Source organism: Salvelinus sp. IW2-2015, linkage group LG9 (assembly GCF_002910315.2).
Source record: "Salvelinus sp. IW2-2015 linkage group LG9, ASM291031v2, whole genome shotgun sequence".
NCBI lineage: Eukaryota > Metazoa > Chordata > Actinopteri > Salmoniformes > Salmonidae > Salvelinus > Salvelinus sp. IW2-2015.
This window is the reverse complement of record NC_036849.1, coordinates 13,499,922-13,525,173: the sequence shown is the minus strand read 5'-3', so window position 1 is coordinate 13,525,173 and position 25,252 is coordinate 13,499,922. Positions and strand designations below refer to the sequence as shown.

Below are 25,252 nucleotides of genomic sequence, written 5' to 3'. Positions count from 1 at the left end.
GGATCATGGAATGACAACTAAAAGAAAGCCAATTTTGGTGATTTTCCTTCAGTGAATTGTAGTCTACTAAAAGGTGAAACAAAATAAACGTATTGTTTTATTATTCCATGTCTCTAAATGTGTCTAATTTAAATGAAAAGTCCCATGGAATCTGTGCTGTTTAGATTATGTTAAATTATCAACCCCAAATGAGTGTGTGACATTGACAGAGTGACATTAACTGATCTAAACATTTGACCTCTGTTAGAGGTTAAAACGTTGATTTTGTAGTACACCTATCACTTAGTTCAAATGTATTAATTACAGCCTCGTAGCTGAATTTGACCAAATTACCCATTAAGCATTTACCCTCCCACCACCTCAACAAAGGTATTGCAGGGGAATATATCTTATTTTTTACCTCTCTAAACTATCAGCTAGATAGAGTCCATTCGGAAAGTAGTCAGACCCCTTGACTTACAGCGTTATTATAAAATGTATTACATTTCCCCCTCATCAATCTACACATACTACCCCATAATGACAAAGCAAAAAAGGTTTTTGGAAATGTTTGCTAATTTATACATTTTATTTTTAAGTATCACATTTACATAAGTATTCAGACTTTGTTGAAGCACCTTTGGCAGCGATTACAGCCTAGAGTCTCCTTAGGTATGATGCCTCAAGCTTGACACACCTGTATTTGGGGAGTTTCTCCCATTCTTCTCTGCAGATCCTCTCAAGCGCTGTCAGGTTGGATGTGGAGCGTCGCTGCACAGCTATTTTCGGGTCTCTCCAGAGATGTTCGATCGTGTTCAAGTCCAGGCTCTGGCTGGGCCACTCAAGGACATTGAGAGACTTGACCCGAAGTCACTCCTGCGTTGTCTTGACTGTGTGCTTAGGGTCGTTGTCCTGTTGGAAGGTGAACCTTCACCCCAGTCTGAGGTCCTGAGCGCTCTGGATCAGGTTTTCATCACGGTTCTCTCTGTACTTTGCTTGGTTAATCTTTTCCTCGATCCTGACGAGTCTCTCAGTCCCTGCCACTGAAAAACATCACCACAGAATGATGCTGCCACCACGCTTCACCGTGGAGATAGTGCCAGGTTTCCTCTAGACGTGACACTTGGCATTCAAGCCAAAGAGTTCAATCTTGGTTTCATCAGACCAGAGAATCTTGTTTCTCATGGTCTGAGAGTCTTTAGGTGCCTTTTGGCAAACTCCAAGCGGGCTGTCGTGCTTTGTACTGAGGAGTGGCTTCCATCTGGCTACTCTACCATAAAGGCCTGATTGGTGGAGTGCTGCAGTGATGGTTGTCCTTCTGGAAGGTTCTCCCATCTCCACAGAGGAGCTCTGGAGCTCTGTCAGAGTGACCATCGGGTTCTTGGTCACCTCCCTGACCAAGGACCTTTTCCCCCGATTGCTCAGTTTGGCCAGGCGGCCAGCTATAAGAAGAGCCTTGGTGGTTCCAAACTTATTCAATTTAAGAATGAAGGCCACTGTGTTCTTGGGGACCCTCAATGCTGCGGAAATGTTTTTGTACCCTTCCCCAGATCTGTGCCTCGATCCAATCCTGTCTCGGTGCTCTACAGACACTCCTTTGACCTCATGGCTAGATTTTTTTCAACTGTGGGACCTTTATATAGATAGGTGTGTGCCTTTCCAAATCATGTCCAATCAATTGAATTTACCACAAGTGGACTCTATCAAGTTGTAGAAACATCTCAAGGATGATCAATGGAAACAGGACGCACCTGAGCTAAATTTTGAGTCTCATAGCAAAGGGTCTGAATACTTATGTAAATAAGGTATTTCTGTTTTTATTGTTAATACATTTGCAAAAATGTCTAAACCTGTTCTCTCTTAGTCAATATGGGGTATTGTGTTTAGGATTGATGAAGGGGAAAAAATTAAGTCTGTAATGTATCAAAATGTGGATAAAGGAGTCTGAATACTTTCCGAATACACTGTAGTTAGATTACCCTCCAGTGCCATCTCTCTTCATTGGGGATGAATGGCTCCTCACTGTAAGAAATAAGGAATAGGACATGGAATGATAGTGCTGGAATCCAATCCCGCCATTGCAGACGAGTGTGTTGGAAACTGTAGCTCAAGGGTGTAATAACCTATACACCTAAATCTGATATGACAATCCATTTGGGTGTTGTAGTGCGGGGGCGAAGTGGACCTCTGACAGTCTGACTCCTCACTGTCAGCTTGGGTTGGCTGGTTCCTATTTCCTACTGTGTCTCTGCCCAAGACGTGGCGCAGATAAAAATATCCACAATAGCAGACAGGCAGACCCTTGTGGAGTTGTGTTTCGGTTTTCCCTTTCCTTTCATTCTAAAAAATGCAGCTCAGCTAACTTTGCTCAAAGTCTGGAGTTAGTGTGGCCATGCAGGAAAAAGGAACTTTCACTTTGTAGCAGGGAAAGACCTTGACACAGTTTGACTTTTCTCTTCAAGTGGCTTCCATTATTTTTGACTGAGTTTTGTCTTCCTTTTTTTTGTTTGTCACATTTAGGGTTTCAGGAAATATTTAGAGGTAGATGTCAAATTCTATTTTGTACACGAAAGAGTTTATCCAAATGTTACTTTTATGTGCTTAAGGCTTCAGTGGTTGTGCACTCACTTAAGAAATGGTTATTGCTGCTTTACCCCAAAAATTGGCTAACTAGGCCTACATTCGATACATTTGAATAATTGTGCAGGTCTAGGTAGAGGACCGGTAGATAAGATTCAGAGAGCACTGTGATAAATGTTGGCTAACATTTAGTCCTACCCATTAAAATGACATTGACCCATCTCTCTCCCTCTTTCCCTCTCTCCCAGCGCTCATCCCAGCCCCACCCCTTTGCAGGAGGGTGATTATGATTGATTGATGTGCCATGGTGTAGAGACTGGCATGCATATTAATCATTTGTCATCTTCAGGCTGCGGACTTGGCCAGTCTCGCCATAGGCAGACAAAAATTTTGGTGTGGTTGCCGTTGTTTAATTGAAAGCTATAGGAATTCCAGTGTAATTTCACCCCTCGTAATGTCAGTTTTTACCTTTTGAATACATATTTTTTGGTTACAGAAAGTGCTTCGAGAGGCTAGTCAAAGACCATATCACCTCCTCTCTCGCCAATGCACTCAACCCTCTCCAATTTGCCTACCGCCTTGACAGATCCACGGACGACACAATCGTCATTGCACTGCACACTGCCCCTACCCACCTGGACAAAAGGAATGCTTATGTGAGGATGCTGTTCATTGACTACATCTCGGCCTTCAATACCTTAGTGCCCTATAAGCACTTTACAAAGCTCACAGCCCTGGGTCTGAACTCCTCCCTATGCAACTGGGTCCTGGACTTCCTGACGGGCCGCCCCCATGGGGTGAAGGTAGGCAACATTACCTCCTCGACACAGATTCTCAACACGGGGGCCCCACAAGTGGCATCCTCAGTCGCTTGCTGTACTCCCTGTATACCCACGACTGCGTGGCCTCACACAGTTCCAACTCCATCATGAAGTTCGCTGACGACATGACAGTATTAGGCCTGGTTACCAACAACGATGAGGCGGCCTACAGAGAGGAGGTAGGCACTTTCATGGCGTGGTGCCAGGTAAACAACCTCTCCCTCAATGTCAGCAAGGAGCTGATTGTGGACTTCAGGAGGATCCAGGCTGGACACGCCCCCATCAACACCAGGTGTCGCAGGAAGGCCAAGAAGATCATCAGGGACCCCAGCCACCCAAACCATGCCCTGTTCTCCCCGCTTCAATCGATCAGACGCGGGCAGTACAGCAGCATCATGACAACTGGAAGACTGACTAATAGTTTCTCCCATCAGGCTGCTGAATAGCCAACCCTAGTCAGCTACCTTCCCCCCCCCCAAACGGACTTTTACTCTGCTCCCACCTCAACGACGTTCATCACTGTTGTTAATATGTATATTAGAGTTTAAAAAAAAGAAGTTTAATCATTTTTGTTTTTATTTCACTTGGTCCCCACACATGCTGCTCCCCCTATGGTCATTCCACCCCACCCCTTCAACAGTCTTTACTCTGCCTCCACCCCAATGGACATTTAATTTATTCATCACTGCTACAGTTGTTATGACGTGTGTGTGTGTATAGTGCTATTTATATTGTAGTTTTTTTAATTACCATTTTCATTGTTTTATTTCACTTGGTCCTGCATGTTGAAGCTCGGAGCCTAAAATGTTCACTGTACTCTGCAATCACACCTGAAACCCTGTACATGTGACTATTAAAAACTAAATCTCTGAATCTGATGTAGGAGGTATTTTAGAAACCTGGTAAAAGTGTTGTGGTTCACCTAGGCTACATGCTGTTCTTTTTGTTACCATTACGAACACTGGAAAGTATCAGACCACAACTTACATTATTTCATGTGATGGTTTTTGTTAGGGTCCATTGGATTTAACAGATCTAATTAGACTTGTCACTTTCCTCGCTTATCTATTGCACTTACCGTATCTCCTATCATCTCCCTTTTTTATTTCTCTCCATTCCCCTCTCCCTGCCCGTCTCTCTCCCTTTCCACTCCTCTCTCTTCCTCCACCTCTTTCTCCCGCTCTCTTCTTCCTCTGCCTTTTGCTCTCCCTTCATTTTCTGTCTGTCTCTTTCCTCCCCTCTGCCTCACTCCCTCTCCCCAGCTCTCTCCCCTCCCTGTGGTGCAGGGCTGGGTCAGGGGGAGGGAGACTGTCTTGTGGACGCTGGTGTCTGGGCTCGAGCAGAGTGGGCGGTGCTCGGTGTCTACTCGGGGCTCTAACGAGAGTGTGATTCATGGCACAGGGGGCACCCTGGGGACAGGATTAGATGTGCTCTGTCTAAGCGCTCCCCTGGGACCATAGATATTTTATCTCCAGAGTGGCAAGACCAGTGCTAGACTTGCAGCTCTGCTTGAACTGCATGTTGTGCCACAGCTGATCAATATGGTTTGGTCTTTAATGAATCATAAGTCTCTTTGTTTATTTCACCTTTATTTAACCAGGTAGGCCAGTTGAGAACAAATTCTCATTTACAACTGCGACCTGGTCAAGATAAAGCAAAGCAGTGTGACAAAAACAACAACACAGAGTTACACATGGGCTAGACAAACGTACAGTCAATAACACAATAGAACAATCTATATACAGTGTGTGCAAATGTAGTAAGATTAGGGAGGTAAGGCAATAAATAGGCCATAGTGGTGAAATAATTACAATTTAGCATTAACACTGGAGTGATAGATATGCAGATGATGATGTGCAAGTAGAGATACTGGGGTGCAAAAGGGATGGGGGGGATGAGGTAGTTGGGTGGGCTTTTTACAGATGGGCTGTTCTATAAGCTGTGATCTGTAAGCTGCTTTGACAGCTGATGGTTATAGTTAGTGAGGGAGATATAAGTCTCCAGATTCAATGACTTTTGCCATTTGTTCCAGTCATTGGCAGCAGAGAACTGGAAAGATAGGCGGCCAAAGTAGGTGTTGGCTTTGGGGATGACCAGTTGCAGCGCGTGCTACGGGTGGGTGTTGCTATGGTGACCAGTGAGCTGAGATAAGGCAGGGCTTTACCTAGCAAAGACTTATAGATAGACCTGGAGCCAGTGGGATTGGCGATGGATATTTTTTTGTTTGACCTTTTATTTAACTAGGCAAGTCAGTTAAGAATAAATTCTTATTTTCAATGACAGCCTAGGAACAGTGGGTTAACTGCCTTGTTCAGGGGCAGAACGGCAGATTTTTTACCTTGTCAGCTCAGGGATTTGATCTAGCAACCTTTTGTTTACTAGTCCAACACTCTAACCACTAGGCTACCCGCCACCCCAATGTAGTGAGGGCCAGCCAACGAGAGCATACAGGTCGCAGTGGTGGGTAGTAAATGGGGCTTTAGTGACAATGGCACTGTGATAGACTACATCCAATTTGCTGAGTAGAGTGTTGGAGGTTATTTTGTAAATGACGTCAAAACTTGCTTATTTAAAGCTACTCTGTGAGATGTATATTTGTTTCCATCAAAGAGTGGAGTCCACCAACAAACAGGAAGTAGTGGAGCAATATTCTGAGGTCCATTCAATGACATACATTTTCACAAATAGCAAATCAAGTTCTTCTCTCACCTCCCCATAGCTGTGCTCTCAGGTGGACACTTTCCCCTAGCAATTAAAAAAAGTTTGTCATTTCAGCTACTGAAAATGTTTATCTAACTCAGAGCTCTTGACTGAATAAAAAGCCCCTTCACTATTTGCAATGATGTAGCCCAAATAATCTTTGGCAATGCAGCTGAATTAATGATGATCTTGAAAAGCAGTTGTCTTCATGAGTGTGTTGACCTTTCTCTATACGTCACCCCCATGAAGCAGCAATTAGCCATTTTGTTTGCTTAGCGATGATGTGAGAGGGAATAAAGGGATTTCTGGGGCACCCCTGGAGAGAGGTGGTGAAAGCTACACACAGCCTCATTAGCATAGTTGCACCACATCTCATTTCCATACAGTTACTGGCCATTTTCTTTGTCATTGTTAAGAGGTTGCTTACTTAGCCTGCCATCCCAAGTCAATTCCCTGCTTGTCAGAATGGATTTTTGAATGATGAAAATATATCGTTTTTTTTTTTCTTACTCCTGAAGGACATTTCTTTAAATGTGTGGGAACGAACAAATATCCTACATGAAATGGCCAATTTATTCAAATTCTAGATTTGGCACAAGGGCTGCCTGTTTTATGGATTTTCTGTGTATGAAACAGTGTATTCCCACATTTATAAACCCTTACCCAACAATAAATGTGTAATTGATGCTTGTCCCTCTTCTCAGGGGCTTTGTCTATGACAGTAGAAACAACCTTCAGATGAGGGGCCTGGTCGTCCTACTGATGTCCAAGGCAGCCGGTCCCAGCCAGCACAAAGCCTCAGACCTCTTCCCCCAGGACATGATCAGTGGCATCTACCCCAGGTAAACACGCCTCTCTGGGGCTTTGTCTTCACATTCCTTTATCTTCCTTTCCTTAACTCCTTTCCTTTATTACCACTGACTTGGTGAAAAGACAGGAAAATACTTGTCATTGCTCCTGATCTGACAGCACCCACACACACCAGCTCCAATTTATGTCCTTTTTTCTGATGACGACATTCACTCACACACGCACACGCACACACCGCACATACACAGAATGTTGCCCAGAAGAGGGAATTCTCTGTGAAGATCACTCTACAACCATGCCAAGTGGTTACCAGAAGTCGCTGTTGTGTTTGGCAGGTGATGCGCTGGGTGTCTGAATGGCCCTTTTCTCCTAGCTGGCAAGCAGCGCTGCCTCTACTATAGGATCAGTGAGGGAGTCTGTCAAGCAGGGCGGGTAGAGGGGATATTGGGGGGTGGCTGAAATTAATATGCTTACAGTCTGACTTGTCCATGGTTAATCATTTGGTAAGATTAAGGCACCAGCTATTGACATGACCAACTATTCAGATTAAAGAGAATGAACGGTATCTTCAAACTAATGTATTTTGAAAAATATATATATTATTTTTTGTACTCGACGTGGCAATGTAGGGTTCATACATGTATAGTACACCATTTATATTTTCCTGGCGGAGAAAACCTAGCAGTACATTGAATGCATAAAATATTTGGAGTGGCTGCGATTCCTGATTTTCTGGAACCTGGAAGTTTTGGACTAAAGAGAGATATTTCTGCGCATGTGCAGGATCTGCTTTTTATTTTAACTAGGCAAGTCAGTTAAGAACAAATTCTTATTTACAATGACGGCCTACACCGGCCAAACCCGGACGACGCTGGGCCAATTGTGCGCCGCCCTATGGACTCCCAATCACGTCCGGATGTGATACAGTCTGGAATCGATCCAGGGTGTCTGTAGTGACACCTCTAGCACTCGGATGCAGTGCCTTAGACCGCTGCGCCATTCGGGAGCGCAAGCATGACGCAACAGGCAGTCTAGAGATTTCATGTAATTTTTTCAGAAGGGGAGTTAGCCTACATGCAGCTATTTATGCAAGCTATATACAAAGTATATCAACAAGCAAGACACAGAGAGTCAATAGCGATTTAATGGGCAACCATTGGCTATTGGGAGGCAGAGTTCTTTTTTCAGCAACTTTGGCAATATGGCAGCATAACTATAAAGATTACATCACATAAAACGCGTATAGTTTTGCCCCAATGCAATGTATTGTGCAATATCTGTTACAAAATACAGATAGCCTTCATATATATTTTTGGGAAGGTTCGCTCAAATCGCCACCAAGTTTTTATTTTAGCTGTTCAGAAATACAGTACCAGTCAAAAGTTTAGACGCACCTACTCATTTTCTTTATTTATATTATTTTCTACATTGTAGAATAATAGTGAAGACATCAAAACTATGAAATAACACATGGAATCTTGTTGAATCCAAAAGTGTTAAACAAATCAAAATATATTTATATTTGAGTTTCTTCAAAGTAGCCACCCTTTGCCTTGATGACAGCTTTGCACACTCTTGGCATTCTCTCAACCAGCTTCATGAGGAATGCTTTTCCAACAGTCTTGAAGGTGTTCCCACATATGCTGTGCACTTATTGGCTGCTTTTCCTTCACTCTGCGGTCCAACTCATCCCAAACCATCTCAATTGGGTTGGGGTGGTTGTGGAGGCCAGGTCATCTGATGCAGCACTATCACTCTCCTTGGTCAAATAGCCCTTACACAGCCTGGAGGTGTGTTGGGTCATTGTCCTTTTGAAAAACAAATGCTAGTCCCACTAAGTGCAAACCAGATGGGATGGCGTATCACTGCAGAATGCTGTGGTAGCCATGCGGGTTAAGTGTGCCTTGAATTCTAAATAAATCACTGACAGTGTCACCAGAAAAGCACCCCCATACTATCACACCACCTGGAGATCATCCGTTCACCTACTCTGTGTCTCACAAAGACATGGCAGTTGGAACCAAAAATCTCAAATTTGGACTCATCAGACCAAAGGACAGATTTCCACCGGGTTAATGTCCATTGCTCGTGTTTCTTGGCCCAAGCAAGTCTCTTCTTCTTATTGGTGTCCTTTAGTAGTGGTTTCTTTGCAGCAATTCGACCATGAAGGCCTGATTCACGCAGTCTTTGAACAGTTTATGTTGAGATGTTTATGTTGTTACTTGACCGCTGTGACGCATTCATTTGGACTGCAATATGAATGTATCCTCTGCAGCAGAGGTAACTCTGGATCTTCCTTTCCTGTGGCGGTCCTCATGAGAGTTTCATCATAGTGCATGATGGTTTTTGCGACTGCACTTGGTAGAAACTTTCAAAGTTCTTGAAATGTTCCGTATTGGCTGACCTTCATGTCTTAAAGTAATGATGAACTGTCATTTCTCTTTGCTTATTTGAGCTGTTCTTGCTATAATATAGACTTGGTCGTTTACCAAATAGCCCTATCTTCTGTATACCACCCCTACCTTTTCACAATACAACTGATTGGCTCAAACAGATTAAGAACAATAAATTCCACAAATTAACTTTTAATGAGGCACACCTGTTAATTGAAATGCATTCCAGGTGACTACCTCATGAAGCTGGTTGAGAGAATGCCAAGAGTGTGCAAAGCTGTTATCAAGGCAAAGGGTGGCAACTTTGAAGAATCTCAAATATAAAATATATTTTGATTTAACACTTTTGGCTACTACAAGATTCCATATGTGTTATTTCATAGTTTTGATGTCTTCACTATTATTCTACAATGAAAAAATAAAGAAATCCTGAAATGAGTAGGTGTCCAAACTTTTTACTGGTACAGTATGATGCAAAGACATAGGCTACATCATAATGTCGTTCAAATTGGTTGAGCGGTTCAGAAAAGGATGAATAAAGCATAGAGTAAAGAGAGTTACTTGAACGTGTGTGTAAAATAACACAACATGATTCGAATCCTTAGTTTAGAGAAAGTAGTTTCTAGAGGGGCAGGCGGGCGGGAGAACTCTGTAATCGTAGCCTTGGTTTAAAATATTTAGTAATTGTGAGTTGCGCGCTCGTCCCTTTCATTGTGAAACTGCAATTACAAATTCATAACATACTGTATTGTACGAATTGGAGGACGCAACATATCAATCATACGAAATGGATAATGGACATCCACAAATGCATACGTAACATATCATAATAAATGGAGGGACACAAATGTATTGTCAACACGATCAGAAACACTCTGCTCACAACCATTTATCTTTTAAATTGTGTCGCTGGCATTTTTTTGGAATTTTGGAATATAACTTGTGCAGTATGCTTTTAACAGGCGCGAGCCCATCTTTATCCTGTTGGCACAACACTAACTTTTTATGCGCTCGAGAAATCTATAGTGAATCAAACGTTCACCTTTCACTTTTTAGATAAGAAAATATTGACCTAACTTTTTGTTATGTCAACCATCCATCAAAATCAAATAATTACATGTGTCTGCCTTTTGTCTTTATAAACGTTCACACACGTATTCCATGATATGGGGTAATCTGGGCAACATTAACTGTTGATAATCATTCATCACGTAATGTAATCATATGCTATATATAACCAATACTCAACTTCCAAGGAAATAGGGTATTTGATGCAAACATAAGTATACTTTTCCATTGTATAAATTTCCATTAAAGTATTTATAGATACAAAGTGCTTTCATTTCTAAACGGTAAAACAAAGTTGTATGAAAATACCCTCAAATAAAAGGTCACATTCTGTACTGTTGCCTCAGATGAAACATTTTATTTCAAATCCAAAGTGAGTATAGAGCCAAATTAAACATTTTAGCTACACTTTCCAAATAAATAGAGGGGAGTGTATGTTCGCTGTCAGCTGGTGGCTACTATAGGGAAGTTACAATCTAATGAAGCATTTTGTTAAATAACAAATTATTTTAGTCCAGGGGTCATGTTAACCCAGGATTCTGCGTTTTTTATGCAGAAAAGGAAAGAAACTGCTTTTACAAAAAAAAAGGTCTTTTCTCCGTTAAAATGGAAGATTAACATTAGGAAGTGTAGCTGGCTACATTCTTTCTATGATTAACATTAGAATTAGAATTGCCATGCATTGTTTTTACAAAAATACTAATTAACTTGTGTGGCACATCTGTCTGTTGTCATTTGATGAATTTTTTTGTTGTTGCTGAAATGTGTTTCACAAAATGAAAAGATGAAATGTCTTGTCAATAAGTATTCAACCCTTTTGTAATGACCATCCTAAATAAGTTCAGTAACAATGTGCGTAACAAGTCACATAAGTTGCATGGACTCTGTGTGCAATAATTGTTTTTAACATGATTTTTAAATGACTACCCCATATCTGTACCCCACACATACAATTATCTGTAAGATCCCTCAGTTGAGCAGTGAATTTCAAGCCCAGATTCAACCACAAAAACCAGGGAGGTTTTCCAATGGTTCGCAAAGAAGGGCACCTATTGATAGATGGGTAAAACAAATAAAAAAGCAGACATTGAATATCCCTTTGAGCATGGTGCAGTTATTAATTCACTTTGGATGATATCAATACACCCAGTCACTACAAAGATACAGACACCCTTCCTAAATCAGTTGCAAAAAAAAAAATATATATATATAAGGAAACCACTAAGGGATTCCACCCTGAGGCCAATGGTGATTTTAAAACAGTTAGAGTTTAGTGGCTGTGATAGGAGATAACTGAGGATGGAACAACAACATTGTAGTTCCTCCACAATATAGAAAATAAATAAATAATAATACAAATATTCCAAACCATGCAAACTTTTTGTCCAGAATACAAAGCATTATGTTTGGGGCATATCTAACACAACACATCACAGAGAACATATTTTCAAGCATGGTGGTGGCTGCATCATGTTATGGGTATGCTTATCATTGGCTAGGACTAGGGAGTTTTTTAGGATAAAAAGAAACAGAATGGAGTTAAGTACAGGCAAAATCCTAGAGAAAAAAAACATGGGAATTGCAAAGGAAATTCATATTTCAGACTGTCCAATAAAAATAAAAGATAGGCAAAAGAACAGACACTGGACAGAGGAACTCATCCTAGAAGGCCAGCATCCCGAGGTCGCCTCTTCACTGTTGACGTTGTGACTGGTGTTTTGTGGGTACTATTTAATGAAGCTGCCAGTTGAGGACTTATGAGGCGTCTGTTTCTCAAACTAGACACTCTAAAGTACTTGACCTCTTGCTCAGTTGTGCACCGGGGCCTCCCACTCTTTCTATTCTGGTTAGAGACAGTTTGATCTGTTCTGTGAAGGGAGTAGTACACAGCGTTGTATGAGATCTTCAGTTTCTTGGCAATTTCTCGCATGGAATAGCCTTCATTTCTCAGAACAAGAATAGACTGACGAGTTTCAGAAGAAAGTTATTTGTTTCTAGACATTTTCAGCTTGTAATCGAACCCACAAATGCTGATGGTCATAGATACTCAATTAGTCTAAAGAAGGCCAGTTTTATTGCTTCTTTAATAAGCACAACAGTTTTCAGCTGTGCTAACATAATTGCAAAAGGGTTTTCTAATGATCAATTAGCCTTTTAAAATGATAAACTTGGATTAGCTAACATAGCGTGCCATTGGAACACAGGAGTGATGGTTGCTGATAATGGGCCTCTGTACGCCTATGAAGATATTCCTTAAAAAATCTGCTGTTTCCAGCTACAATAGTCATTTACAACATTAACAATGTCTATACTGTATTTCTGATCAATTTGATGTTATTTTAATGGACAAAAAAATGTGTGTTTCTTTCAAAAACAAGGACATTTCTAAGTGACCCCAAACTTTTGAATGGTAGTGTATGTTCCTGAGTGGCCTAGTTACAGTTTTGACTTAAATTGTCCTGAAAATCTTCAGCAAGACTTGAAAATGGCTGTCTAGCAATGATTAACAACCAACTTGACAGAGCTTGAATTTAAGTAATATTGGGCTAATACTGTACAATCCAGGTGTGCAAAGCTCATAGACTTATCCAGAAAGACTCACAGCTGTAATTGCTGCCAAAGGTGATTCTAACATGTATTGACTCGGCGGTTTTAATCATTATCTAATCAAGATACTGTATATTAGTGTTTTATTTTCCATACATTTTGTTAGATTTTTTCCCACTTTCACATTAGAGTATTTTGCGTAGATCATTGACAAGAAACTACAATTAAATCCATTTTAATCACACTTTCTAACACAAAAAAATGTGGAAAAAGTCATGGGTGTGAATACTTTCTGAATGCACTGTATGTGACATCGTGTTCACTTTTCAGATACCCTTTTTGGCTCTTGAGTGCTACTTTTAAAGCTACTGGCTTAAAGTATACACTACCTCTACATCATTCTTTTTTTAAGTGACACTACTCATAATGCAAGATGTTGCATCCAGTTGCATGACCTCGTGCCTTCTATGTCATGTGTCGTGACTCATGATGACTAACTATTGTATTGTACTCACTGACCTTTGCATTTGCATACACAATCATATGTGTGTAGACACACATACTAAACCTAACCCTAGCTCCTAACCCCAACACTAATTCTAACCTTAACCCTAAACCCCTTAGAAATAGCATTGTGGGGACTAACAAAATGTCCCCCGTTGGTCAAATTAGTGTTTGTTTACTATTCTTGTGGGGACACGTCCACTCAGAGAAATCTCTGCTGGGTCACCTCATTTGCTCCTTTCACTCTTTCTGTACCACAACCCCCCTTTTCCTCTCTCTCCTTCTGTCTCACCCCCTCTTCCCTGTCAGAGGGTGGGCTCATTAGCACCTGGGCCGGAGCACTGATGGGGGGATTGATTGATACCTCTAGGGGAATGTTCTCCCCCCTTCTGACAGCCAGCATTTGTAAAATGTCTCCCACTCCAGTGCCCAATACTGATGGCTCACCAGGGAACTAAACACAGAGAGAGGGCCAGAGCTGTACAGAATCAGAGAGATGGAGAGAGAAAGACAGAATCAGAGAGAGTGATAAAGACCGACAGAGAGAGAGAGAGGCCAGATACACAGCTGTATTGCAGGGTAATGGGGACCCTGTAGAGGGAGGAAAATGGAACAGAACACTCAGGACAATGGGCGTGTTAGGGGCGGGAACGCCTCAGCGAGATGGCATCAGTTGCTATGCAACCGGGTGCCGAAGCTATTTATACACAAGTCCCGTTTTTCCTCTCCTGGCGAAGACGCTGCTTATCATGAGTTGTAGATCTAAGGCAGAGACGGGGCGAGGATTCTGTAGGGGTCCTAGGGTGGGGTGGGAGGAGTGGTGAATATCGTCAGAATAGCTCCTAGTGCCAACATTATTATTTAGCTGCATTTGTACAGGATGTACTCAATATCCTTTACTTTTGCTGCAGTGACAATGTGTTTGGTATATTTGTACCAAGGTTACTATTTGATGTAGGGAGTATGAACATATAAATTATTAAACTGTTTTGAATGTTGAATCCAATAATCAAATAGGCCTATTTTGAATGTAAGGTCTTAAATACATCTTGTTAAATTAGATAAATTGTTCTCAACATTTAGGCTGTCATTTTCATCCCTAACATGAATTGTCTGTTAAAACGTCTACAGCAACACAATTGAATCCTGTGTGTGTTAACAATAACATCAATGCAGTGTCAGGGATTGAAATGAAAGACATTGCCAAATGTTCTCCTCTCCACAGAAGGGGGACAATAGATATGATTGAGCAGACAAATAAATTACATTATTGCATTTTAATAACAACTCTCTCTGAGCAACTGTAGAACATGCAATTACCTGCCGTTAGACAAAGCACGTATGTGTACGGCTATACGGCGTAGTATGGGCAGGAACAACTAGAATTGACAGACGACTGGAATTGAAATGTCTTATCAGGACTGTTTCACACCGGCTGAAAGATGGTCCTAAGTGGCCATCAGCGCACCCATCCCTGGCTCCCTCCACAGACAGATCCCCCTGTCTGTCTCGCCCTGGCAGGCTCAGCCCATATGGAGAGGGACGTAATTATCCACCCGCAATGAATGAATCAACATTTGATTATAGGCTTCCTCAGGCCAAGTTCAAAAGCTCCGTTCAAAAACCAGTTGAGCGTCTTTTTTATGGTAATCAAGAATAGCACTGAGTAAAGGCTTATTTTTTTCTCAATAATGGTAAACTTTTTTCTCCAGGTTATATAAAATCTATTTAAAAATTATCTCTGAAAAATCGTCTAATTTGTAGGATGTGTGAACGTGCTTTGGTGATGAAATTTCACTTCTTTATGCTATAAAATACATTTTACCAAGACAAATGATAATTATTCATGTTCGGAATCGTTAAGTGATGTTTTGTCTCTAACGTAACATTAACATATCCAAAAAGTCAGATTTCGTAAACTAATACATCCGATAATAACCACTGAGCGCTGTTGATATAGCGGTGAAGGTTTCTCGTAACAGCTTTTGAGAATTTTACATTTTGTGGTCATCTTCAAAGTAATATCAGCGTGTCGAAAAAACTAACATTATCATGACAGAGCTAAATTAAATTAAAGACTTTGAAAATAAAAAGCCTTCTTATACGCTCAGTGCTCTGTTGACATTTCAGAGTTAAGTTTGTTTTGGTGAGAAATCTTCGAAAACGAACAGGAATTTCAAATTAATATGCAAATCGTATACTAAAATACTACGTCGTGTCTCAAAATCGATATCCTTCCGATTCGAGAAGAAATATGACCAGTTCAATGCGAAAGTGTCAGTGCCTGTCAGGTAGCCAGTAGCCTTAATACTAGCACATAATCCAGCCTGAAGCGATTAAATTTTCCTGATTAATTCTTTTTTTTACCACTTTTTCCCCCGTTTGGCCTCTTGATTTAGTCACCCTAATTCTGGCCACGCTACAATGGTAAAAACTCCAATAACTTTTGAACGGATTATGATAGAGAAATGAGGTTGGAACCTTTGATTTTCTTAGAGGATTGTCTACACAATTTGTCATTGGTCAAACTGTGTTTTTGATTAGACACCCTATAATTTGCACTTTTGATCTTTAAACCATTGTAACTCATAACATTTGATACATGCTTTTGTAGAAGTGAATGTGAAATAGAATGAGCTTCAAAAGTATTGGGCAAGTGACATATTTTGTTGTTTTGGATTTGAAATGATACAATGACTGAGGTTAAAGTACAGACGTCAGCCACTCCTCAGCTTTAGAAATGTAGAAATTACAGCTTTTTTTTTTATCATAGTCCCCCCGCCCATTTTAGGGGACCGAAAGTATTGGAACAAATTCTCTTATGTGTATTAAAGTAGTAAAAGGTTTAGAATTTGGTCCCATATTCATTGCACGCAATGACTACATAAATATTGTGACTATAAATTGGTTGGATGAATGCTGTTTGTTTTGGTTGTGTTTCTGATTATTTTGTGCCCAATAGAAATGAATGGTAAATAATGTATTGTCATTTTGGAGTCACTTTTAAAAAAATATATAAAAAAATATATATATTTTTTAGCCCCCTTTTTTCTCCCCAATTTCGTGGTATCCAATTGGTAGTAGTTACTGTCTTGTCTCATCGCTGCAACTCCCGTACGGACTCGGGAGAGGCGAAGGTCGAGAGCCATGCGTCCTCCGAAACACAACCCAACCAAGCCGCACTGCTTCTTGACACAGCGCACATCCAACCCGGAAGCCAGCTGCACCAATGTGTCGGAGGAAACACCGTAAACCTAGCGACTTGGTGCACTGAGCCAGGCCCGCCACAGGAGTCGCTAGTGCACGATGAGACAAGGATATCCCTGCCGGCCAAACCCTCCCTAACCCGGACGACGCTGGGCCAATTGTGCGCCACCCCACGGGCCTCCCGGTCGCGGCCAGCTCCAACAGAGCCTGGGCTCGAACCCAGAATCTCTGGTGGCACAGCTAGCACTGCGATGCATTTTGGAGTCCCTTTTATTGTAAATAAGAATATAATATGTTTCTAAACACTTCTACATGGATGTGGACGCTAACCTGATTTTGAATAATCCTGAGCGAGAAAGTTAGACGCACAAATATATATGCTAACCTCCCCTCTTATTGTAATGGTGAGAGGTTAGGATGTTTTTGGGGTATGATATGTGTGGCTGTAACTTTTGGTCCCCTAAAATGGGGGGACTATGTACAAAGAGTACTGTCATTTCTTAACGGTTCGCCCGATATGGATGAAAATACCCTCAAATTAAAGCAGATATCCACAGACTTCCAGTCATTGCTCTAACGCTTGTTAGTATTGGCTCATGAAACTACCTTTAACTTGCTTCATACTGGAGACATAAAAATGGTATCCACTAGTTCATCTGACTAGGGAAGTAGATAAAGGGCCTTATTGCCAAAATCCCAAAGTATCCTTTTAACCTCGTTGTATCATATTTAAATCCAAATTGCTGGAGTACAGAGTCAAAACAACAAAATGTGTCACTGTCCAATACCTTTGGAGCTCACTGTATGTGTTAAATTGGATGTTTTATTGATGTCATAAAGTGTGTTTTTCTCCTCTGCAGCCAGCGGAACCTGGCTGAAATCACAGAGCTCATCCACACGGCTTTCCTGGTGCACCGTGGGATTGTCAACCTCAAGGAGTGGACCACCTCAGACGGACCCCTGAAGGACATGCAGTTTGGAAACAAGATGGCCGTTCTCAGTGGGGACTTCTTGCTCGCTAACGCCTGCACCGGACTGGCCCAGCTAAACAATACTAAGGTATGAAATAGTCATCATATAACAAATTCTGTTGGAGATAGAAAGATTTCTTGCCCTGGAGCTTTTTTGTTCAGCCTTCAAATGAGTCTTCCAAAATGCAATCTGAATTCAGCATTTATATGTCTGAGGTCTCAATAGTTTTTCAGTGAGATGAAATGATACTTGACAATGTTGAGGTTGTTGCAGTATGGCAAACGATATTGATGAGAACACAAACCGTCTAAGCGGAGGAGTTTAAACACCACTCAATTTTTCCTGGCTGTTGTGGATTGATTGAATCAACAAATCTATTCTCTCACTTAGACCTCTGGCAGGCAAACAGATACTCACACACATAGATAAATAAAAATATGTTTGGGTGGGAATAATGCACCCGCATATACACAGTATGTAGAAGAGGTTGCGTTCTCTTACGGCCTTCTACTTATTCTTACCAAGCACTTCTGCAGATTATGTGTGTCTGTGCGTGCATGTGTCCGTGTCTGGGTGCAGGCATGGGTGTCACAGATCACTTCCAGTGTGTACGCTGGCAACCCATTGCTGACATAATCTGTGACCAAGCTCAACTGTCAGAATGTGGCTGCACAAAATAATCTAAATAACCTATTTTCTCTCTGCTTTGCGATCTAAAAAAATTCTCCTCCCTGCATCAGCTCAGATGGTTCATGCTCAGATAGAAAAACGGGCATTTAAAATGCCACCTCAGGTCATGGTGATCATGATCAAAGGGATAGTAGAAGTACTTTTTCCCCCCTCAAATACATGTGGGCATATTACAGCAAAAACATCTGGCAGCTTTCAGAGGTTGTCAGTGACAGTAAACATAGGCATTATTACACCTTCACCTTATTACACTTTCATGTGTTTTGCAGTGTTCTTAATATCTTATTTTTCACCATTTCATCACATTCTAGAGCTCCCCCTGCTGGACAGACATGCATGTCAAAAATATGTTTGGGTGGGAATAATGCACCCCTATATACACAGTAAGTAGAACAGGTTGCTTACTCGTATGGCCTAGTACTCATTCTTACCAAGTAACCACTCTTCCCCTCAAATGAAATGAAATGAAATGTTATTGGTCGCATACACATATTTAGCAGATGTTAACACAGGTGCATCAAAATGCTTATGTTTATAGCTCAAAGTGCAGTATATCTAACAATATACCTAAATTAAAGAATGTGAAATGCCAGAATAATAGTAGAGAGAATTATTTATTTCAGCTTTTTTTTCTTAGATCACATTCCCAGTGGGTCAGAAGTTTACATACACCCAATTAGTATTTGGAAGCATTGCCATTCAATTGTTTAACTTAGGTCAAACGTTTCGGCTAGCCTTCTACAAGCTTCCCACAATAAGTTGGGTGAATTTTGGCCAATTCCTCCTGATCGATCTGGTGTAACTGAGTCTGGTTTTTAGGCCTTCTTGCTCGCACACACCTTTTCAGTTCTGCCCACAAATTTTCTATAGGATTTAGGTCATAGCTTTGTGATGGCCACTCCAAAACCTTGACTTTGTTGTCCTTAAGCCATTTTGCCACAACTTTGGAAGTATGCTTGGGGTCATTGTCCATTTGGAAGACCCATTTGCGACCAAGCTTTAACTTCTTGACTGATGTCTTGAGATGTTGCTTCAATATATCCACATAATTTTCCATCCTCATGATGCCATCTATTTTGTGAAGTGCACTAGTCCCTCCTGCAGCAAAGCACCCCCACAACATGATGCAACGTGAAGCACAACCCTGTGCTTCACGGTTGGGATGGTGTTCTTCGGCTTGCAAGCATCCCCCTTTTCCCTCCAAACATAACGATGGTCATTATGGCCAAACAGTTCTATTTTTGTTTCATCAGACCAGAGGACATTTCTCCAAAAAGTAGGATCTTTGTCCCCATGTGCAGTTGCAAACCGTAGTCTGGCTTTTATATTGACAGTTTTGGAGCAGTGGCTTCTTCCTTGCTCAGCGGCCTTTCAGGTTATGTTTATACTTGCGTACTATTGTTTGTACAGATGAACATGGTACCTTCAGGCATTTGGAAATTGTTCCCAAGGATGAACCAGACTTGTGGAGGTCTACAATTTTTTTCCGGAGGGGTTTTCTTTTTGATTTTCCCATGATGTCATGCAAAGAGGCACTGAATTTGAAGGTAGGCCTTGAAATACATCCACAAGTACACCTCCAATTGACTCAAATTATATCAAATAGCCTATCAGAAGCTTCTAAAGCCATGACAATTTTCGGGAATTTTCCGAGCTGTTTAAAAGCACAGTAAACTTAGTGTATGTAAACTTCTGAACCACTGGAATTGTGATACAGTGAATTATAAGTGAAAAAATCTGTCTGTAAATAATTGTGTCAGTACAGATCTGGGGAAGGGTACCAAAACATTTCTGCAGCACTGAAGTTCCCCAAGAACACAGTGACCTCCTCCATTCCTAGAGCTGGCCGCCCGGCCAAACTGAGCAGTCGGGGGAGAAGGGCCTTGGTCAGGGAGGTGACCGTAGAGCTCCGAGACAGGATTGTGTCGAGGCACAGAGCTGGAGAAGGGTACCAGATCTGTGTCTCCCCAAGAACACAGAGGCCTCCATCATTCTTAAATGGAAAAAGTTTGGAACCACCAAGACTCTTCCTAGAGCTGGCCAAACTGAGCAATCGGGGGAGAAGGGCCTTGGTCAGGGAACTATCTCTGTATCACTCCACCAAACAGGCCTTCATGGTAATGTCCAAACGGAAGCCACTCTTCAGTAAAATGCACATGACAGCCCGGTTGGAGTTTGCCAAAAAGGCACCTAAAGGACTCTCAGACCATGAGAAACAAGAATCTCTGGACTTTTGAAACCAATATTGAACCCCTTGGCCTGAATGCCAAGTGTCATGTCTGGCGGAAACCTGGCACCATCCCTACGGTGAATCATGGTGGTGGCAGCATCATGCTGTGGGGATGATTTTCAATGGCAGGGACTGGGAGACTGGTCAGGATCGTAACAAAGATGAATGGAGCAAAGTACAGAGAGATCCTTGATGAAAACCTCATCCAGAGCTCTGCCTGCCCTCAGACTGGGGTGAAGGTTCACCTTTCAACAGGACCAGAACCCTAAGCACACACCAAGACAACGTAGGTGTGGCTTCGGGACATGTCCTGAATGTCCTTGAGTGGCCCAGCCAGGGCCTGGACTTGAACCCGATCGGAGAAACCTGAAAATAGCTGTGCAGCAACGCTCCCCATCCATCCTGACAGAGCTTGAGAGGATCTGCAGAGAAGAATGGGAGAAACTCCCCCAAATACAGGCGTGCAAAGCTTGTAGCATCATACCCAAGAAGACTCGAGGCTGTAATCGCTGACAAAGGTGCTTCAAAGTACTGAGTAAAGGGTCTGAATACTTAAGTAAATGTGATTTCGGTTTACTTTTTTTTCTCTCTAAAAACCTGTTTTTGCTTTGTCAAAATGGGTTAGTGTGTAGGTTGATGAGGGGAAAATGTATTTAATTAATTTTAGAATAAGGCTTTAACGTAACAAAATGTAGAAAAAGACAAGGGGTCTGAATAATTTCCAAAAGCACTGTATGTTGTGGGTAAAACATAATGTAAACATTATTAAAGTGACCAGTGTTCAATGACTATGTGCAGCAGGGTAGAGTACCGGGTGGTAGCTGGCTAGTAACAGTTACTAAGTTCAGGGCAGGGTACTGGGCAGAGGCCGGCTTGTGGTGACTATTTAACAGTCTAATAGCCTGGAGATAGAAGCTGTTTCTCTCTGTCCCAGCTTTGATGCACCTGTAACGTCTCCGCCGTCTAGATGCTAGCAGGGTGAACAGGCCGGGTGGCTGAGGTCCTTGATGATCTTGTTGGTCTTCCTGTGATACCGGGTGCTGTAGATGTCCTGAAGGGCATGCAGTGTGCCCCCTGTGATGCGTTGGGCTGACTGCTCCAACCTTTGGAGAGCCCTACGATTGTGGACGGTGCAGTTGCCATACCAGGCGGTGATACAGGCCGACAGGATTCCCTCATTGGTGCATCTGTAGAAATGTGTTTGTCTTAGAGACCAAGCCAATTTTCTACAGTCTTCAAAAGGTTGAAGATGCACTGTTGTGCTTTCTTCACCACACTGTCTGTGTGGATGGACCATTTCAGGTTGTCAGTGATGTGCACACCGAGGAACTTGAAGCTTTTCACCCTCTTCACTGCGGCCCTGTGGATGAGGGGGGCTGCTTCCTCTGCTGTCTCCTGAAGTCCACGATCAGCTTCTTCTTCTTAAACCACTCCCCCAGGGCCCTCACCTCCTCCCTGTAGGCTGTGTCATCGTGGTTGGTAATTAGGCCTACCACGGTTGTCTTCAGCAAACTTCATAATTGAGTTGGAGACGTGAGTGGCCACGCACTCATGGGTTAACAGGGAGTACAGGAGGTAAAAGTTTCACAAGCATGGGAAAGCATAGCCTAGGTGAAATGTTGAAATCAAATTTTATTGGTCACATACACATTTTGCAGATGTTATTGCAGGTGTAGCGAAATGCTTGTGTTCCTACTGTAGCTCCAACAGTGCAGTAGTATCTAACAATTCACAACAATACACACAAATCTAAAAGTAAAAGAACGGAATTAAGAAATATATAAATATTAGATCGAGCAATGTCGGAGTGGCATAGACTAAAATACAGTATATACATATGAGATGAGTAAAGCAGTATGTCAACATTAGTAAAGTGACTAGTGTTTCATTATTATAGTGACCAGTGATTTCATGTCTATGTATATGGGGCAGCAGCCTCTAAGGTGCAGGGTTGCGTAACCTGGTGGAAGCCAGCTAGTGATGGCTACTTAACAGTCTGATGGCCTTGAGATAGAAGCTGTTTTTCAGTCTCTCGGTACCAGCTTTGATGCACCTTTACTGACCTCGCCTTCTGGATGATAGCGGGGTGAACAGGCCGTGGCTCGTGTGGTTGATCTCCTTGATAATCTTTTTGGCCTTCCTCTGACATGGGGTGCTGTAGATGTCATGGAGGGAAGGTAGTTTGCCCCAGTGATGCGTTGGGCAGACCGCACCACCCTCTGGAGAGCCCTGCATTTGAAGTTGCCATACCAGCCAGTGATACAGCCCGACAGGATGCTCTCAATTGTGCATCTGTAAACGTTTTAGGGGCCAAGCCAAATTTCTTCAGCCTCCTGAGGTTGTAAAGGCTCTGTTGCACCTTCTTCACCATACTGTATGTGTGGGTGGACGATTTCAGATCGTCAGTGATGTGTACGCCAAGGAACTTGAAGCTTTCCACCTTCTCCACTGCGATCTGGTCGATGTGGATAGGGGCGTTCTCCCTCTGCTGTTTCCTAAATTCCACCATCAGCTCGTTTTGTTGAGTGAGAGGTTATTTTCCTGGCACCACTCTCCCAGGGCCCTCACCACCTCCCTGTAGGCTGTCTCGTCTTTGTTGGTAATCAGGCCTACTACTGTTGTCGCCTGCAAACTTGAGTTGAGTTGGAGGCGTGGGTGAACATGGAGTACAGGAGGGGGCTGAGCACGCACCCTTTCAGCGAAGTGGTTCAGTTACCTTTGCTTTCTTGGGTACAAGAACAATGGTGGACATCTTGAAGCAAGTGTGGACAGCAGACTGGGATAGGGGAGAGATTGAATATGTCCGTAAACACTCCAGCCAGCTGGTCTGTGCATGCTCTGAGGCTAGGGATACCGTCTGGACCGGCAGCCTTGCGAGGGTTAACACGCTTAAATGTCTTACTCACGTCGGCCATGGAGAAGGAAAGCCCACAGCAATACCCTTGGTAGTGGGCCACGTCAGTGGCACTGTGTTATCCTCAAAGCGGGCAAAGAAGGTGTTTAGCTTGTCCGGAAGCAAGACGTTGGTGTCTGCGACGTGGCTGGTTTCCCTTTGGTGTCCGTGATTGTCTGTAGACCCTGTCACATGCGTCTCGTGTCTGAGCCGTTTGATTGTGACTCCACTGTGTGTCTGTACTGACATTTGGCTCTTTAAAAAATGTTTGCCTTACGGAGAGAATAACTACGCTGTTTGTTTGTATTCGGTTATATTCCCAGTCACCTTGCCATGGTTAAATGCGGTGGTTCAGTTTTGCATGAATGCTGCCATCTATCCAGGGTTTCTGGTTTGGGTTGGTTTTAATAGTCACAGTGGGTACATCATCTCCTATACATTTCCTGAAACTCAGTCACCATATTCGTGTATTCGTCGATGTTATTCTCAGAGGCTACCCGGAACATATCAAAACAATTAGTACTCACACTTGTGTCTAAACTATGTTCATGACACTGCCTGTTAAACCAAAGGACAATGACAAATAGAGAACCCTATTCAATCCTTAATGGAGAATAAAATGTTTTAAACTCACCAATTGCTTGAGGTGTAATGATGTTAAATTGTATTTTTTTGTTTTGTGTTTGTGTTTCACCAAGACAGACATGACTGTAGTAGCAGTCGTAGCATTAGCACTGTGGTTTGGCAAAATATATTTTTTTAGGAGAGCAATTCATCTGGATTATGTGTCCCGGCTTTGAGAGGAATCCTAGGCTGGTACTTGTATAAATGGTAAAGTGATCTCAGAGCCCAGCTCCGGTTTCTCTCCCTCACAGACCTGTCGGCAAAACACGATCCGCCTGGATTTGGGAATAGAGTAAGGGGGAGGCGGGGGCTTATCTGATACTTTCCCCAAAAATGTTCCTCATACCCAGCCTAACAAAGATAGCACATCTGGTAGCACTTTAGGTGCATTGTCCTTTGGGGCCTTTTGTGAGGCTGGTTACCCAGAGGTCACTACTAAGACTAGAGACAGACAGTGCAACCACTTTTAAATTATGAAAAAACGACTTGAATGTATTGAGGGAGTACAACGTATGAATTCTCTTTTTCTTATCATCTACGTAGACCTGTAAATGTTTGCCCATACACGGCCATTTCTGAAATTGGTTGTGAAAGATGATAAAGCTAACCTTTGTAAAAATCATGGTTTGAGATCTAAACTCAGTCACTGGTTTGAACAATCATAAATTAAGGTGTCTGATTGATTTTTACTTTGGAGGATTAGTATCACGTGTGAGCAAGGGTGCTATTTAGAATGTAATCATGGATGCCCCCTGCAAGAGGGATATTGCAACTGCAGACAGATGACACAAAAGTTTAGTGGAGCTTAATTTTTTATTTTATTTTTTATTTCACCTTTATTTAACCAGGTAGGCTAGTTGAGAACAAGTTCTCATTTGCAACTGCGACCTGGCCAAGATAAAGCATAGCAGTGTGAACAGACAACACAGAGTTACACATGGAGTAAACAATAAACAAGTCAATAACATGGTAGAGAAAAAGAAAAAAAAAGAGAATCTATATACAATGTGTGCAAAAGGCATGAGGTAGGCAATAAATCGAATAATTACAATTTAGCAGATAATGAGACAAAGCTGTTCAGCCTCCCAAAGATCTTTGACTTGGCATCCCAAAGGTCACAATTTTACCTGGGGCAAGTTGAATCCTAAATAAGAAAATACAAATGAAGTAAGAAGAACCTTTTAATTTTGGACCATTTATTCCACTACATGCCCGCACACCTGGACCTAGTAGA

General features: G+C 42.1%; 1 protein-coding gene across 2 annotated transcripts in view; it reads left to right on the top strand.

Annotated features, from left to right (window-relative positions):
• The window catches only part of LOC111968598 (all trans-polyprenyl-diphosphate synthase PDSS2), a 43,431-nt gene that overhangs the window by 4,142 nt on the left and 14,037 nt on the right, over positions 1-25,252 (top strand). For both annotated transcript variants that reach the window (XM_070445162.1, XM_023994290.2), the window contains exons 2-3: positions 6,785-6,922; positions 17,470-17,668. In XM_070445162.1, the coding sequence (XP_070301263.1) occupies positions 6,785-6,922; positions 17,470-17,668 (337 nt within the window). The remainder of the gene's footprint in view (positions 1-6,784; positions 6,923-17,469; positions 17,669-25,252) is intronic.